The sequence below is a fragment of the Thamnophis sirtalis genome, unplaced genomic scaffold, assembly GCF_051295495.1.
Source record: "Thamnophis sirtalis isolate CommonGarterSnake01/CBP01778 unplaced genomic scaffold, rThaSir2_p1.2 scaffold_5, whole genome shotgun sequence".
Taxonomy (NCBI): Eukaryota; Metazoa; Chordata; class Lepidosauria; order Squamata; family Natricidae; genus Thamnophis; species Thamnophis sirtalis.
In genome coordinates, this window is record NW_028261385.1 from 77,412,441 (window position 1) to 77,429,926 (window position 17,486).

Here is a 17,486-nt window from a genome sequence, read left to right on the forward strand (position 1 = left end):
ATCACTTGGCCTTATTTTCAGGGAGGTCTTATTGTTTTTGAAGTACAGGAGGCAGTGAGTGTGGTCACCTCATAGCTGCTGCTGCTGCTGCATTGCAATATTTTGGAGAGGGCTTATTTTGGGGGGAGGGTTTATTTATAGTGCATGAGCTCAAAAGTCCAATTGGGCTTATTATCCAGGGAGGTCTTATTTTCAGGGAAACAGGGTAATTGGAAGATGAATTCTATCCCCTGTACATGTTAAGTTGGGTTCCACCACAAAATTGCGGAGGACAAAATCGCGCTCGACGAAAGTGCGCATTTGACGTCATCACAGCGCGACGAAAACATCGCGCTGTGATCGAAAAATGTAAAAATAAAGCTAAAACCTTACCCTAATCCCCCCAAACCTAACCCTAAACCTAACCCTAAACCTAACCCTTAACCTAACCCTAAATGTAACCCTAAACCTAACCGTTAACGTAACGCTAAACCTAACGCTAACCCTTAACCTAACGCTAAACCTAACGCTAACGCTCTAAACCTAACCCTAACCCTTAACCTAACCCTAACCTAACCCTAAACCTAACCCTTACCTTTATGTGAATTGGCTTGCTTTAATTTTAATTTTATTTCAATTTTTTTTTCGTCGCGCTGTGATGACGTCACATGCGCGCTTTCGTCGAGCGCGATTTTGTCCTCCGCGCTTTTGACGGGTCACGGTTAAGTTACAGGCAACATTCCTACCTGTAATTCAATGGTGCCCAAAGCATTCTTCAACAAACTGACAGCCTGGGAATGAGTCATGCCTTCAGTGGATGTTCCACAAATGCTCACAATCCTATCTCCAACCTGGATGATGAAAGTGAGATATATTGGAGGTGGGGGTGAGAGGAAAAGAGGAATAATGTTTCATAGCAAATTATTTCCAAGTCATTACTTAACACTTTCTTTCCCATTAAATTGCAAGCATAAGGGTGTTTCTTAAACAAGCAAAAATTATTATTGTGTCCAGATATATACCACCAAGCCCTTGCTCAATGTTAATAACTGGAAATATCTTCCATGTTTCCAAAATTAAAAAGTGGGTCTTGAATATAATAAATTGCAGTTGCTTTAGTTGTTATAAATAACTCATATTTGGTTGGATTTGGGCCTTGTGACATAAAACTGTACAACTTAGTGGCTTAGTTTGATTGGTACAGATAGTTCTACAGCTAAGACCATAAATGACCCTCCAATTACAATTGTAAATCACCATGTTAAATAGGGCATTCTGATTTAATGACCTTTTCTGCCATGGTTGCTAAGTGAATGTGGTGGTCATAAATCTACTGGTTATTATGGGTCATTTTTTGCCAGAAACTAGAAGTAAAGATCAGTTTCTGGGGAAAATGTTATAAATAGTAGTCATGTTACTGCAGGCCAGTGGCTGAGCACCCGAAATGTGGACACATGACTGTGGGTGACTGAGTCGCTGTTAATTTTGGGGGTTCTGTCATAATGCCAAACAGTGGCTAAGCAACCAGTTTTAAGTCAAGGACTCCCTGTAAACAAGATAATCACTGGCAATACAGAAACAAAAACATTTTCATTGGATAAATTGAAAAGTTGCTCCCATTTCTGCAGTTACCACTAAGAACCATGATGGCAAACTTATGGCATGCGTGCCACAGGTGGCACACGGAGCCATTTGTTAGGGCACACAAGGCATTGCTCTGTCAGCTTTTGGAGGAAGATGGGAGATTAAAGTATAGATATTCATTCTGGGATTCATAAAGCTTTTATTAATTTATTCAAATAATTTATATGACTGCCCATCTCACAACAATGGCCCTTTTACAACTTCCATTTTGCATCTTTAACCATCAAACCAAACAAGCACACAATCATACCATTGTGTCACTTAAAATTGAAAGTTCTTTTGCTGAACTTTAATAATATGATTTGAGGTGATTTGGAAGCTATTACACAGTGGCTAGAGGCCACAAGCAGCCACCCACAAGTTACTTACCATTGCCTTAGCTGATTAACATGCAAATAAAAACATCATTGGATCAGGTTATTTGAAGCAAGAATGGTATCATAACATTTTCTGTTTTCCTCTTACCCTCAATTTCTGGGTTTGTGCTGCAACTCCATTTGGATGCATCATGGCTATAAAAATGGGAACATCACCAAGTGGGCTTCCTACTCCTCCAGCAATACTAACTCCCAAAGAATCTGAAGGACCCTGTTAGAACAAACACAAACAACAGGGAGAGAAGGGTGGTTTAGGAATAGGAAATATAAATAAATAAAAGTTTACTTTGTTCTGTTGGTAGAGGCAGTTTTCTAATCATGACAGATTAGCTGGCTTTGGCTTAATGTAGAACACAAAATTAAATTTTAGGTGTTAATACAGCAACCTCAAGAATCACAACGTGAGACTTTATAGTCATTATAACTCTTACAGGGCATGAAAGGGTAAGCAGACACTCTGACCTTATTTTTAAGCACCTTTTCAAAACCCATGGCCAATTTACCTCACAAACCAAAAGGGAGTAACATAGAAGGAAACATGGAGGCAGTTGCCAGGAGGGCTGCTATCCAGCTTTCTTTCGTGTGTCAGCTGCATTCCTATCTGCAGCAGGTAGGAGGCCTAACTGCTTGCTATATTATAACTCAAGACTCATCACTATTCACCTGAAATGGAAATCACTTGGTATGGAGTTACTTTTGAGGATCACAGTGTTTTGAATTTATTACATTTTCTTCAGAAATAGCTTCCCCTTAGACATCAGATTAACTCTTTGACTGCCTTCATAAGAATCAAAAGCTCCTCCAGAGAGCAACGAGAAATACTATATGTGCTTATTGTTTTGCTGCTTTATTTCTATTTTAACTTAATTACTTTGTTTTCCATGTATTTACCAGGAGAGCCTGAATAAAATTTACTTGTGATATATTCTGTGTGATCAAAAAAAAAAGGTAATTCTTTTTCTCAACTCCATACTGGTTGCAGACTATGGGAGATTTTGACTGATCTAAATTGCACTCCAAAATGCAAAAGCTATAATAAGTATTTGAATAACTGGCTCAAATGTTTATGTCTGTAAATGCAAGAGTCTGTGAACATTTTGAGAACTACAAGGAAACATTAATACAAAATACATATTCATTTCTTTGGTTGTCCCCTATCTTGAGTGATTTCAACATGCATTAGCTTTTAGTTTGATTCCTACTTTATTGCGAATATCCTTTCTATCTCATTAAGAAACATAAAATATGAATGTTTAAATGTCATTACTGCACATGAAATACACCTTTTCATTAGCAATTTTAGGGAAGTACTACAATCCTATAAAATCATGCTCCCTCTAGTGTATGTTTTTACCTACAACAATGGCCTGTTAAATAAACGGCAGTTTCAAAAGCTATGTCTAATTAAAAAAAAACATTGTAACTAAAACCATTTCAGAAGGATGTAATGCTAGAAGAAATTATAATGGGTATTCAAGCGATTTATGTATCAAAATTTTCCCCATATTGTAATATTGAAACAGTACTACATACCAGATACAAAAATAAGAAAAATGATTATCTACTATTCCCTAGTTAAGTCAGTGGTCTACACTGACCTATGGCACGTAATCATTCAAAAATAGTTCAAATTCTAGCCAAAGCTACAATATGGGCAGAGCTACTAACTCATCATACTTGATGAAAAAGTAATCAGTCAATCACTGTGTTTGATTAAAATGAACACAACTATTTGTGAACCTTACCACTGATGGTTATTTTAACATTAGTCACTCTAGCAGACAGTTTTCATCAGAGCTAATTTGCTGCTGCAGACAAGATCAAAACTTGCCCCTGGAAACTTGCCCGGGAGCTCAAGGATTTGAGCATCAACATCTAAAGGCCCAGGTGGCATGACCACCTCTTATGCCCTCTCCAAAGTAACTGGGTAGTAGAAGAATCATGCTTCTTCATGAAAAATTATATAGTGGAAAGGAAGCAGCGCAGCTTACTTCCTCTGATCCTTTTGTACATTTTAAAAGCTTTCTTTAGAAAATTAAGGTAAAGGTTCCCCTCACACATATGTGCTACTTGTTCCCGACTGTCGGGCGCAATGCTCATCTCAGTTTCAAAGCTGAAGAGCCAGCGCTGTCCGAAGACATCTCCGTGATCATGTGGCTGGCATAACTAAACACTGAAGGCGCACAGAACACTGTTACCTTCCCACCAAGGTTGTCCCTATTTTTCTAGCCACTGAGCCACTGTGTGCTTCATAGAAATCTTTCTTTAAAGCAGGTTTTTAAGATTTGTTACTCTTACTTTGCTGGTGCATACACACACACACATGTGTACACATACCTACAATGTTATGTTTCAAAATAATATGAAGTTTATGAACAAACATCACCCATATGGACTACCATGCAAATTATTTTGCATCCTCAAGGGAGCTGTGGGCTTCCATTTCCTGAATAACAAGCCTGCGCTGTTCTGTGGTGAACAGGCTCTGAAATTTCTATCAAACTGAATTGGGTGCCTTGTAATATGAAGTGGACCAGGGAAGTACCAGATTTTTTTAAATAATTATGTTTTGAAAAAAAAACCTCCCTGCAGATGTCTAAATATTCATATTATGAACAACAGGTCTCTTTTTAAATAAAAAGAGAAAGCAATAATCATAATTCTAAAAGATAAAAGATACTTAAGAATAAAGCTTATGTCATTCTTAATTAAGGGAACAATCACAAAAAAAGTTAGAAAAAATATTTTTAAATCTTAAACCACATGATGAAAAACGTGATGTTTAGTATAAATTCAAAAGTTCCTTTTTAAAACCCAGTTATTTACGGAAAAATTTGTTCATTGCATTTTCCTCCAAGGCTTTCTTATTTTATTAAATATGCTGCAACTTACTTACCTTTTTTATTTCAACTGTTCTCAATCCTTGTATTTCAGACGCCACTATTAAAACACAGAAATTATGGCTGTAATTTTTTATTTCAAACTACTGAATTTTCATGCATTTTAAAAGGCTGCCTTATTTTTAGAGCAGAAAAAAAAATATCGTCATCCATAGACAATAGCTACTGTTTCAAGAGCAGACGTAGAAAAATGTTTTTAGGTTGGTGCTCATATCCTTTCTGCAATACTGGAAAAAAATTGCTTTGGCTATATTATAAAAATGCCTGGATGAAATATCATTTACTGTATTTGAACCTCCACGCTCATGTGATTCCAATCTGGATGCTTGGCAACTGTCTAGAACTTATGATAGTTGCCATGTCCCCAGTTATATGATCATGATTTGTAACCTTCCCTGCTGCCTTCCCACAAGCAGGGAAGGTCACAAATTGCTCAGTTAAGTCTCCCCCGTGCCAGCTTCCAGTCCCTCTGCACTTGTCTCAATGCCCACCCGCACACCCTTGAGTGCCCGCCTGGAACCTTGTGCTTGCACTGAGCCTCCCCTACTTGCTACCACCTCACTGAGCCTTCTTCAGCTTGAACTGTGCTCCCCTCAACTATACACTCCTTCCCAAATCTTGCTGTGCTGATGTTGTATTTCCCTCGCCATTCATGCATTCTTCTCCACAAGCAGCAATTAACCTATGCCTTGCTTTGCTAGTATGCCTTGCTGAGCCTCACTGCATTCATTCTGCGTCTCCACTACAGTCAACATACACTCCCTGAGCCTCGCCACGCTCATACTTTGACTCACCCACACTCGCAAACCCTTCTCTAACCTCCCTCACCCAAATGCAGCCATCCCAAGCCCAACTGCACTTGCACCATGTCTCCCCAGCCACCCGCACACTCCCTTGCACCCATTCGCACCCAGTGGCAGTCACGTACCTATTTACTAGCCTGCTTGCAAGGTACCTACGATTTGTGACTTCCTGCCAGCTTCCCCACTGACTTTGGTTGGAAGGCGGCAGGAAGTTGCAAGCAGTTCCTCACTTAATGTCTCACAATCTTTGCTTAACTATGGCAACACAGATTGCAGAGATTGCCATCGCTAAGCGATGCACTCACACAAAGTGACACTTTACGACTGCATTGCTTAGCAATGGAAATCCCAGTCCTAATTGCCGTTGCAATTTGTTGTAGCCCGCCATCAGACAGTGGAACTAGCAGCAGAGTTAGACAGAGAGGAGGTTGGGGAGAAGCATGGGCCAGACCTGGAGGCTGGGGAAGGCTCAGACGAGGGCTCTGCATTGGAGGCGTCTGAGGTGGTTTCTCCCCATTGGTGAGAAAAGGCTGTTAAACATCCACCAATAGGCCCCACCTTGTGCAAGTCACCAGTATCTACAAAATGACCGGTTGTTGGTGCCACAAAATGGCCACCAGGCCTGAGGCTGTTGCTGGCTCTGTTGATGGCCTCTATCCCTGGCAGCGGAACGGTCCTGGGCCCTGTCCTGTGTCTGTGTATAGGGCCTGTTATACTGGGGAATATATGGAACTGTGTTATACCCAGAGTCCCCAGCATGAAAGGACTGCTGTCTGTTGTAAGGTTTTTGTCTCCTGTCTGTGTGTCTGTTGGTTGATGGGAGCACCTTCTGTTTGTCCCTAGTCTTGATTAAGATAGGGTCCAACGCAGCACCAAACACATAGGGGGTGGATGCTAGGCACCATTTGGAGCATAAGTCCCCCTGCCAATGGCATAGCCAAAGGAGGAGGCGGGATGCCACATTGGATGCTATCGCTCGAGACGCGAACTTGGCCACGTTGAGAGTAGCATCAGAAGAAAACTCTAATGCCGCCACCAATTTGTTGACATCCTGATGGAGGCGCATATCATCAGGGGCAAGCCTGGACTGTAGCTTTCTGAGCCAGACCAATGAAGTTCTATTGAAAAACGAGGCCATTGTAGCGGCTCGCAATGCCCATGCAGCTGCCTGGTGTGTTTTATGTATGACCAATTCGGCCTTACGGTCCTCAGCCTTAAGACCTTCCGAAATTTTGGACAGAATCAAAGCTGGGGAGGCCAAGGCCACTACTAGTGGGTCTACTGTAGGGAATTGAAGGATTCCATCCAGTTCTGGTATGGAACTATAAAGCTTCCTGTCACCGTTACTAGGTGGAGGGACAGCGTCCATTGTTTTTGGACAATGTCAAGGAACAGTTTCGGAAAGGGAATGACATCCTGTTCCTGCACCTGTTCAGCAAAAAGACATTCTGTAGACTAAAGCCCCACCACAGTACTAGCCTGGGTAGTAGCACCCCCCCCCCCAGGTAGGTAGTAGCCTTAGCCTTGTATAAAAATGATTTAAATAAGGCCAGATGACACAACCCGGAAAAGGTATGCTTGTCCTGCACTACGTCCTTGTCATCCAAAAATTCTTGGTAAGCCACCTCTTCCTCCTCGCCCAGCATCAAACCCTCACTGTATATCGAGGGCAGGGGTGATGGAGGGTCAGCCTGGGAGGTAGAGAGGTCCCTAGATAAATTAGGTATCCTGGGCCGTTGGGCCCTGTGATGCAATTCCGCATCCACACCGTGTGAGATGGCTGCTGATATCATATTTTGAAGCTCGGGGGGAAGACTGAACTAGGGGCCTTCCTCAAAGCTGAACCCTGCAGCCGTAGGTGTAAAGGTAGCCATGGTACCTGAACTCATGGGTGCTGGTGCCGAGGCTGGGCTAATCTCAGAAAGGGCAGGGGGAGATTGGGTCCCCAACACTCCCTCCTTGGACATTATCCCCTGGGGAATAGGGAGATCAGGGGACCAACCCAAATGCCTTGGCCGATGACTTGTCCTTGTCCTTGCGCTTAAGCGGCCCTATCTGGAGCCAAAGATGAAGTGTGAGCCTTATGGCTAGAGGCCCTAGTGGTGACCATGCCCATCCTAGTGCTGGCGTCGGTGGTCTCAGAGTGCAGCGGGGAAGAGGTAGAGACCCCAGCGCTGCCTCCGGAGGTGGGATGATTCACCATTATAACTAAGAGGGAGAGAGAGTTGAAAAGCTCAAGCTCACATCCAAATATCAGATTGAATACACTGCTATGAATAGCGAATCTGACTCAGGCTGCTGAGATCGAAAGGACAACCGCTTGTGCTGAAGTGGAATAGCGGTGAACCAACCTCCTCAAGCACAAACAAGGCCATTGACATGTCACCGCAAATCGGGCACAAACTGCAAGTTGCACCCCTTCTGGCTGCTTTTTCGGCACGAAAACAAACGGCTCCCCAAATGGCCACCACCAGCAAGAACAACGTGAAATTCAAATTTGATTCCAAAACAATCACTGCTCCTCGCCAGAGACCTTCAGAGATCCTGTTATCATAGCGGTAACATAGCAGCAATGAGAGCGGCGCAGCAGCGGCAAAGCAACAAAGCCACTCTGGAACAGATCACGCTAGATTAAGCGGATTGCGCCCACCCCAACCAGCGCAAGAGTGGTGAACTGACTCTCAACCACAGTCACAAACGAAACAGAGAGCGGCGGAGCTACTCTCATCCACAACATGAACACAAGTCAAACAGCGCGGCTGCGATCCTCTGCAGGCGATAGCTCCCCCTGCTGCGAAAGCCTCAAAGGGCTTGCTGAAAGTTTCCAATGAGGTCGAGGCTAACAGTGAACTGCCACCCACCAAAACAGTCTGACAACACAAATTGTGCCTCGCCAATTTCCACAAATAATCAGTCAAACATAGTGAAGAATCCAAAGTTGAAGAATGTTAATTTTTTCTATTATCCTAGAGCAAATTATTTTACATCTCTTTAGGCTGGACTGAGTTAAAAAAACTGAACTATCCCAGTCAGAGAAGGTGTGGTCAACAATTACATAACTCAGTCTCTCTTCTAATGGACAAAGTTAACCATGTTTGGATTCCCCAAACAGCGCACATGAGAACTTCATTTATTTTATAGCACAGCAATATAGAATATAATAAACAATATAAATAATGACTAGTGAAACTTACAACAATTCTGCTTCAGAGTGCTTTCGTAACTTTCAGACGGGTTGGATACACCACCTGGGAAACTGAATGATGTCAGGCTGCCACTTCCTTCACTGACCTTAGAAAATTACATCAAAATTATTCTGGAATCGTTGCTTTCTTTCTAAGCCAATACTATCTAATATTAGCATCACACATAATTTTTCTGGAAATATACCTACCAGTTTGGATCCGGTACATGCTTTCTATAAGAGCAAAGATAAAAAATCTGGATCTAAAAATAATACAGGCTACAATATATTCAACTATAACAGTGGATTTGGAAAATTATCTGGTATGGTTTAAAGATTGGACACAGGCAGAGAGAAATGTATTTGAAGAAACATTCGTGATTCCATGTGACACATATTATTTTCCTTACAGAATAGAGTTCTTAAGCAATTATCCTAACTGGAGGTATTGTAAAGACATTAGAGAGATGATGATCAGATCTATCCCCTCTATCTCTATACTAATACAGCTCTGAAGATTTACTCTGCTTTAATTGCGACAGCAAAAATGATAAAAATGACAATTTGATGTTCGGTGTATTGGTAGATAAATTTTGACATTTACAACTTGTGAGCCGGTCTCCTAAATATGACTTTTAAAGATATTTAACGTGGGTCTGTTCAACCAATTATGGAATTTAGTTGTGGGCTTTATTATCTTTGATCATATTCTACAGAAAAGTCATGTCAGAACAAAATCAAATTTTCCTTGTTTCCTTTTTAAAATATCAAATAACTGGTTTGACTTTTTTTCCCAAATGAAATCGGTGCAAATAGTTACAAACCTGGCTGCTCTGAGACAATCTCCTCTCTGAATGGAACGAACTCGCTTTTATTCTTCCAACTTCTAGTTTAACAACACCTAATGAGCACTAGGGAGAAGACATAATTGGTTAGACAATAGTCTTGATCAGGGATCAATGAAGTCTTTTCTTGGTTGAAAAAAACCCAGCCTGCCATTGGATAAAATTATTAGCTGAAAAATTTGCATAATTTGTATAATAGGATCAATCAATATGGAACTGGATGACTCACACCTAAAATCCCAAATGGGCATAAATATTTCTCATGCTCCATACCTATTATGTGCATTTAAAGGCTCAGTGTAAAGATATGCCTACAAACACCATTATATAAATCTGCTAACTATTGGAACACCATTATTTAGCAGCAATTGTAACAAAAGGTACTTCTACCTTATACAATGACTTATGACCACAAATGGGGCTGGAATTTCTGTTCCTAAGCAAGGTAGTTGTTAAGTGAGTCATGCCTATATTTATGAACTTTTTTGTCAGAGTTGTTAAGTGAATCACTGCACTTGTGAAGTCAATCATGTGGTCTTTTGAGCGAATATGGCTTCCCCCACTGACTTCGTTTCTCGGAAGCCAGCTAGGGAAGTCAAAAATGGCAATAATATGGATGTTGCAATTATCCTAAATACATGCCAGTTGCCAAGCACCCAAATTCTGATCACATGACTGTGGGGATGCTACTTTTAAGTGCGAGGACCAGTTGTAACTCACCTTTGTTTAGTGAAGTTGGAATTTTGAATGGTCAATTAATGAATGTTTAGTAAGTCAAAGACTGACTATACTTAGAATGAGAGATATTCTTAACAAACCATCTAATTCCGTGATGGCAAACCTATGGCAAGCATGTCAGAAGTGGCACGCAGAGCCATCTCCCATTGTTCTTCCAGGTTCCAGCACACTGGCCAGCTGGTCTTCACGCATGTGGGTGTCAGAAACCAGAAGACCAGCTGCCCAGTGCTGATGCACATCCCAGGAAGATGATCTTCTAGTTTCTGGCACACGCATGTGCACTGGCCACCTGATCTTCCAGTTTTTGGTGCACGCTCCCATTTCGGCACTCAGTGCCGAAAAGGTTCACCAACACTGATCTAAGTAGACATATGAAAAAAACCAGTACAATGCAGAAAGAATAAAGTGTTTGACTGCCCATCAAGGAAGGAATCAGCTCAAAATCTAATTTTAAAATCCAGCATCAATTTCTTCAACTCCATCATGATTATAAAAATTATATTATCTCTTCTCTTAGCACCTTTAATGAAATTTAACCTCTAACATCTGACTTATTTTTCATTTTGGCCACTCAAGGCTTCCTGTGTTCTTCTACAAACAAGCCACAAATGAAGAGGTCATTTAAATAGTAACCAGTTTTTTTTCAACTGGCACTTCAGTTAAGTTAAATCTAAACAAAATACCATATATAATTTTAATAGTGGTGAGTACAGTAAAAATATTTCTAAATTAACTGCTCAATTCAGTCCCTTCGTCTGATTTATACTGGGAAACATATATAGTATTATTACTGTCATTCATTAAAAAATAACAAAAATGAACCCACTCTTTGTTCAGTGACCGAGTTTGTTAAATGAAATGTTCACTAAGTGAACATGTGACTGAGACAAACAGAAAGAGAGAGAGAGAGAGAGAGAGAGAGAGAGAGAGAGAGAGAGAGAGAGAGAGAGAGAGAGAGAGAGAGAGAGAGAGAGAGAGAGAGAGAGAGAGAGAGAGATGCTGCTAAGATCACTGGCCGTCACCATCTCATTTAAATAAAATTACTACACCATCGTTACTCACATCAATATTGTCAAGAGTGTTAATTTGGTCATAAAGGTGCACATTGATTGGAAAATGAATTTTTTATTACTGTTTATTATTATGATTAATGGCTGCTAGTTGAGGTAGTCATTAAATGAGGAGTATACAGCTTCTGTATAAACTATATTAAAAAGTATTTGCATTTATCTGATTTTATCAAAATAATTATAGCCAAATCAAATCAAAGATGAGCAATAGTTGGGGTTTCAACCAAAGAGGGTTTTGATTGGATTCTGAATTAACATAATATCATTTTATCTCAAATCTAGTATACCTTTAATAAGGCCGCCACTGTCTCCTGGTTAGCGTTTCGAACATCTTCATCATTCACCATTAATATCTGGTCTCCTTGCATTAATCTTCCATCCAGATCTGCTAAACCTCCTTTGACAATGTCTGACACAAACACTCCAGTGTCATTTCTACAAATGCAATATTCATGTGTGTTATTTATTTGGACTCTTCTATACCGTCCTATCATATGTCTGAGTTGATCTACAAAGAGTGCAGAACTGTATAGATTTAATTCTTAAGCTCTATTATTTGTAAACATAAACACTAATTCACTGTTTTAATCATTCTTAGAACATTCATAAGAGGTTTATAATCATATGAAATACAATAAAATACTAATAATCTGCTTTATTTAACATTAATTTAAATTTTTTTACATTTGTGACTGCTAATTTTTGGGTCTCTGCCATGCATGCGGGTGGGGCAGGGGTCACACGTGCATGCATGGGAGGCATGAAGTGGCATGCTCATGCACAGGGGCACATGGGAGTGCTCCCCCTGCGGCCTGTTTTTGGTCCTAGGAGGCTGCAGGGAGGCCTACTAGGCCCAAAACGGGGCGCATGGGGGTCGCACGTGCATGCACGGGGGAAGCGGGTCACATGGGGAGTCACATGCACAGGGGGGGCGGGGGTATCTCACACGCATTGCATTATGGGTGCGCACATGCACTGTTGTGCATACGCATGAGCGCTTTTGGCACACGATAACAAAAAGGTTAGCCATCACTGACCTAGAACAATCCAAATATTTTGGGTATCAGTTCTCTTAGTCTATGACCCAACCAGAATTGTTTGACTGACTCTTTAAGCCTCAGTGTGCCTGTTTCATGCACATAATAACACATACTTCCTGATTTGTAAACACACCTAGCAAATAAATCCTCTAATAAGCTGTTTTATTGGGTTGACCTGAATTTTTTTATATATACAGAAGGTAACTGAGAATTAAGCAGGAAGCCAAGAGTATACTGAAAATAAAATCCAACTTGTACTATTTGGTTACATTGCCTTTTCTTAGAAACCCTGTTTCTGGCAAAAATTATATTCAGTATGAGTTTCATTAGAGCCTCTCTGTACCTACCTTTTCCCAACAATACTTAATCCAAGTCCTTTGCCTGGTTTCTTTTGTAATTCGATATTCAGAACATCATACATGTCTTCTTCTTTATATTGGGCTTCATCCCTGTAAACAGTCAGGCGGACTTTTTGTGGTGTCTGTCTGAGAACATTTATAGCTTCATCATGGGTTGCATTCCTTAAGTCAATACCATTCACCTAAAATGAACGGACAATGAAAGCTGAATACACTCGCTTACTACAAAAATAACATAGATTTCCACAACTGCCTTTCTCTTCCCGTCATTTCTATGTCCTACACAGAAGGATTCCATAAGTTGTATAATGTTTAATACTTTACCTCTAAGATTTGATCACCGGCCCAAAGTCTTCCATCTTTGGATGCTGCTCCTTCTTCATATACTTCGTGGATAATAATTGCTCCCTGTAGATTTGAAAGATTCTATCACTGAGTTGTTAGACTTCTTTACCATGTATTGCAACTATCTTAGCATAAAGAAAAGTTTGAATGTAGGAAAATACACACACTCACATTAAGATTCAGAAGCCTCTATGCAAATGTATTTTTAAATAAGTTTCTGATGCTATAGTGCAGTGGTATTCAATCTGGTCCCTACCGCCCACTTGTGGGCGTTTCAGCTTTCATGGTGGGTTGTAGGGGTTTGCTGTAACTCTGCTTTATAAATTTTATAAAGTAAAGTTACTTCCCTACTTTATAAATTATAAATTTTATAAATTTACCATTACTGTGGAACCGGTGGGCGGTTAGAAAATTTTACTACTAACAGAGATACAAAAGTGGGCGGTAGGTATAAAAAGCTTGACTACCCCTGCTATAGTGTATTATTAGAAACTAAAGATGGAAATGCACTAAGAACAGAAAGGAAAAAGAGAAATAAGATCTTAATTTAAAAAAAGAAATAGGTTTCCGCAGTCGTGTCCAACTCTACGGGAGTGTTAATTTCTGTTTCCTAGCCGAGGGAGCCAGTGATGTCCAAAGATGCTTCCATGATCATGTGAGCAGCATGATTATACGTTAAAGCACGTGAAACATTGTTACCTTCCCACTAAAGTTGTACCTATTTATCTACTTGCATATGCATGCTTTAGAATTGCTAGGTTGGCAGGAGCTGAGGCAAGTAATAGGAGCTCACCCTATCACATGGTGCTTGAATTTCGAACAGCCACCTTTCTGGTCAACAAGTTCAGTGTCTTAACTGTTAGGCCACTGGGCCCCCTTGAGCTCTTAATTATGTACCTTTTAATGAATACTACAAATCGGAACATATTTAAGGTATAAATATTTTTACAGAAATATTTATACCTTAAAAATAAGAAACATTAACAGAAAAGTGTTGAAATATGATAAAAAGAAAGAAAAAATCTAACACTTTAAAAACTTTAGTAACTTATGAATTCAAAAATATAAAAAATATTTAATAGAACTAGGAATGAATAGGAATTAATTGTAACAGAGATGTCCCATTTTTAAAGATATTAGTGTTTTAAGTAGTTATGGATTTAAATTTGCTTCCAATAACATACCATATTTTTTGGAGTATAAGACACATCTTTTTCCCTCAAAAAAGAGGCTGAAAAACTGAGTGCTTCTTATACACTGAATACAGCATCTTTTTGCCTCTCGAAACCCCGCCCCCTTCACCAAAATGGCCTTGCAGAGCCTCTAGGAAGCTTTCAGAGAGCTCCTGGGGGCTGGGGAGGGCAGAAATGAGCAAAAATCGGGTGCGTTTTTGCTCAATTTTAGGTTTAGGTTTATTAGATTTATATGCCGCCCTTCTCCCAAGGACTCAGGGCGGCATACAACATTAAAAGAAACACATAATACAAAAGTAAAAAAAAAATTAAATAGAATATCCCAAACCCAATTAAAATTGACAATGACATTTTTAAAAAATCGAATTAAAATTAACAGTGATCAATAATTTATTTTGTTTTGTTTAGGCCAGGCTGGCTTGCTGGAAAAGCCAACTTTTTAGGGCGTGTCGGAAGGACCGGAGGTCGGGGATTATACGAAGCTCTGGGGGCAGCTCATTCCAGAGGGAAGGCGCTCCCACAGAGAAGGCTCTCCCCCTGGGGGTCACTAGCCGACACTGTCTGGCCGACGGCACCCTGAGCAGGCCAACTCTGTGGGATCATACTGGATGATGGGAGGCTACCGATGGCAGTAGGTGGTCTCGCAGGTACCCTGGGCCTAAGCCATGGAGCGCTTTAAAGGTCATAATTAGTACCTTGAATCGCACCCGGAAGACAACCGGCAACCAGTGCAGGCCGCCTAAAAGGGGTGTAACATGGGAGCACCTAGGTGCCCCCATGATAACCCGCGCAGCTGCATTCTGGACCAGTTGAAGCTTCCGGGTGCTCTTCAAGGGCAGCCCCATGTAGAGTGTGTTACAGTAGTCCAGGCGAGAAAGGATGAAGGTATGAGTGACTGTCCACAGAGCATCCTGATCCAGGAAGGGGCACAACTGACATACCAGGCGAACCTGGTAAAAGACCCCCCTGGTCACGGCCATCAGGTGTTCTTCTAAACTAAGCCGCGTATCCAGGACACCCAGATTGCGGGCCCTCTCTGAGGGGGCTAAAATTTCTCCCATCATCAAAGATGGAACAAGATGCACAAATCGGGATGACGGAAACCACAGCCACTCCGTCTTGGAGGGATTGAGCTTGAGCCTGTTCCTCCCCATCCAGATCCACACAGCCTCCAGGCATCGGGACATCATGTCGAGGGCATCATTTGGGTGGTTTGGGGTAGAGATGAAAAGTTGGGTATCATCAGCATATTGATGATACCGTGCCCCAAAACCATGGATGATCTCACCCAGTGGTTTCATATATATGTTGAACCGGGGGGGTGAGGGAACCGATCCCTGGGGCATCCCACAAGTGACGCGCCTCAGGGTCGATCCCTGCCCTCCAGTCAACACAAACTGCAACCAATCCGACAGGTAGGAGGAGAACCACCGTAAAACGGTGCCCCACACTCTCAACCCCTCGAGTCATCGCAGTAGGATACCATGGCCGATGGTATCGAAAGCCGCTGAGAGGTCTAATAGGACCAGGACAGAGGAGCAGCCCCTGTCCTGGGCCCGCCAGAGATCATCGACCAACGTGACCAATGCCATCTCCGTGCTGTATCCGGGCCTGAAACCCGACTGAAACGGATCCAGGTAGACAGCTTCATCCAGGGACTGGGGATGCCCCATGAGCACTCTATAAGCTTCCTAAAAGCTATCCTAATGCCCAATTTTTTTTATAAAAAACGCCCGTTTTTGTGAAAAAATGGACCATTTTTTACTTCTTCCACCCACCCACCCCCAAGAGCACTGTGCAAGCCCCCTAAAGGCTATTCATGCCTTTGGGGGGGGGAACGGGCTCATTTTTCTCAAAAACGGGCCATTTTTGGGAGGTTTGCAGAGTGCAAAAACTTTTTTTTTAATTTGCCTCTTCAAAACCTTGGTGTGTCTTATACTCCGGTGCGTCATACTCCAAAAAAATATGGCACCTTGTATTTAAATTCATTTATTCAAGTCACTTTATATAGGTCTCACATTGTAATCTTACACCCACATATTTGAGAATAAGTGGCATTACATTCAGCGGGATACGGTTTTTTGTGTTAGAAATGTTAGCCAGAGATTATATAAAGATTACAGAAATAATTTTTACCCACCAGTAATGTGTCAGCTCCTCCCACAATGCTCAACCCTAGACCAGTACGTCCTTTGGAAATACTGATTGTTGTTTCGTAACCTGGGATGATTGGACAAGTGGCTGGGTCAGAAGCTAACATAGCTGGAGTTGAAGACCTGCTTACATCTAAAAACACAAATTAGAGGAGCTGGTTATAATCTAATGTACCTTGTTTGTTGTTTTACACCGAGAGTACCACTTTGCAAGTCATGTGGGGAGTAGCTACCGCATAACTTGGGATTTATTAACTCCATGGATATATGTCCTCAGTGGAATTGGCATCAATAACTACAAGGTATACACTTCCTCAATATAGTTTTGATTTTAAATCAATACCATCTTTGAGATACATTTCTGCCGTATTACAGCAGACAATAATATAATAATGTATGTCAAACCATTACAGAGCCACAGTTGACCATGGGACAAATCCATTGATCTTACAATTTGAATACATTTAATAATCATACAAATATTTCTATTTAACATTTGATTAATTATAAAAATAGTTCTCATCAGCAGTTTGTTTGGTGACCGTTCAAAGTTACGGCATTGAAAAAAGTGACTTATGACCGTTTTCACTCACATGATCTAAATTCAGACATTTGGCAACTAGCTCATATTGATGACAGTTGCAGTGTCGGGGGTCATGTGATCACCTTTTGCGACCTTCTGATAAGCAAAGTCAGTGGGGAAGCCAGTTTCACTAAACAACCGTGTTACTTAACAACTGCAGTGATTCACTTAACAGATGTGGCAAGAAAGGTCTTAAAATGGGTCAAAATTCACTTAACAACTCTCTTGTTTAGCAACAGAAATGTTGGGGGTCAATTGTGGTCACAAGTTGAA

At 41.0% G+C, this 17,486-nt stretch overlaps 1 protein-coding gene across 9 annotated transcripts in view; it reads right to left on the reverse strand.

Annotated features, from left to right (window-relative positions):
• Nucleotides 1–17,486, reverse strand: part of MPDZ (multiple PDZ domain crumbs cell polarity complex component) — a 112,859-nt gene that overhangs the window by 12,801 nt on the left and 82,572 nt on the right. For 6 of the 9 annotated variants that reach the window (XM_087716083.1, XM_087716080.1, XM_087716078.1 and 3 more), the window contains 10 exons: nucleotides 16,618–16,763; nucleotides 13,264–13,347; nucleotides 12,928–13,121; nucleotides 11,828–11,975; nucleotides 9,712–9,798; nucleotides 9,098–9,121; nucleotides 8,898–8,994; nucleotides 4,897–4,940; nucleotides 2,089–2,211; nucleotides 726–830 (listed from right to left, as the gene is read on the reverse strand). In XM_087716083.1, coding sequence (XP_087572209.1) covers nucleotides 726–830; nucleotides 2,089–2,211; nucleotides 4,897–4,940; nucleotides 8,898–8,994; nucleotides 9,098–9,121; nucleotides 9,712–9,798; nucleotides 11,828–11,975; nucleotides 12,928–13,121; nucleotides 13,264–13,347; nucleotides 16,618–16,763 — 1,052 coding nt within the window. The remainder of the gene's footprint in view (nucleotides 1–725; nucleotides 831–2,088; nucleotides 2,212–4,896; nucleotides 4,941–8,897; nucleotides 8,995–9,097; nucleotides 9,122–9,711; nucleotides 9,799–11,827; nucleotides 11,976–12,927; nucleotides 13,122–13,263; nucleotides 13,348–16,617; nucleotides 16,764–17,486) is intronic. The other 3 variants (XM_087716087.1, XM_087716079.1, XM_087716086.1) reach the window with 1 other exon arrangement.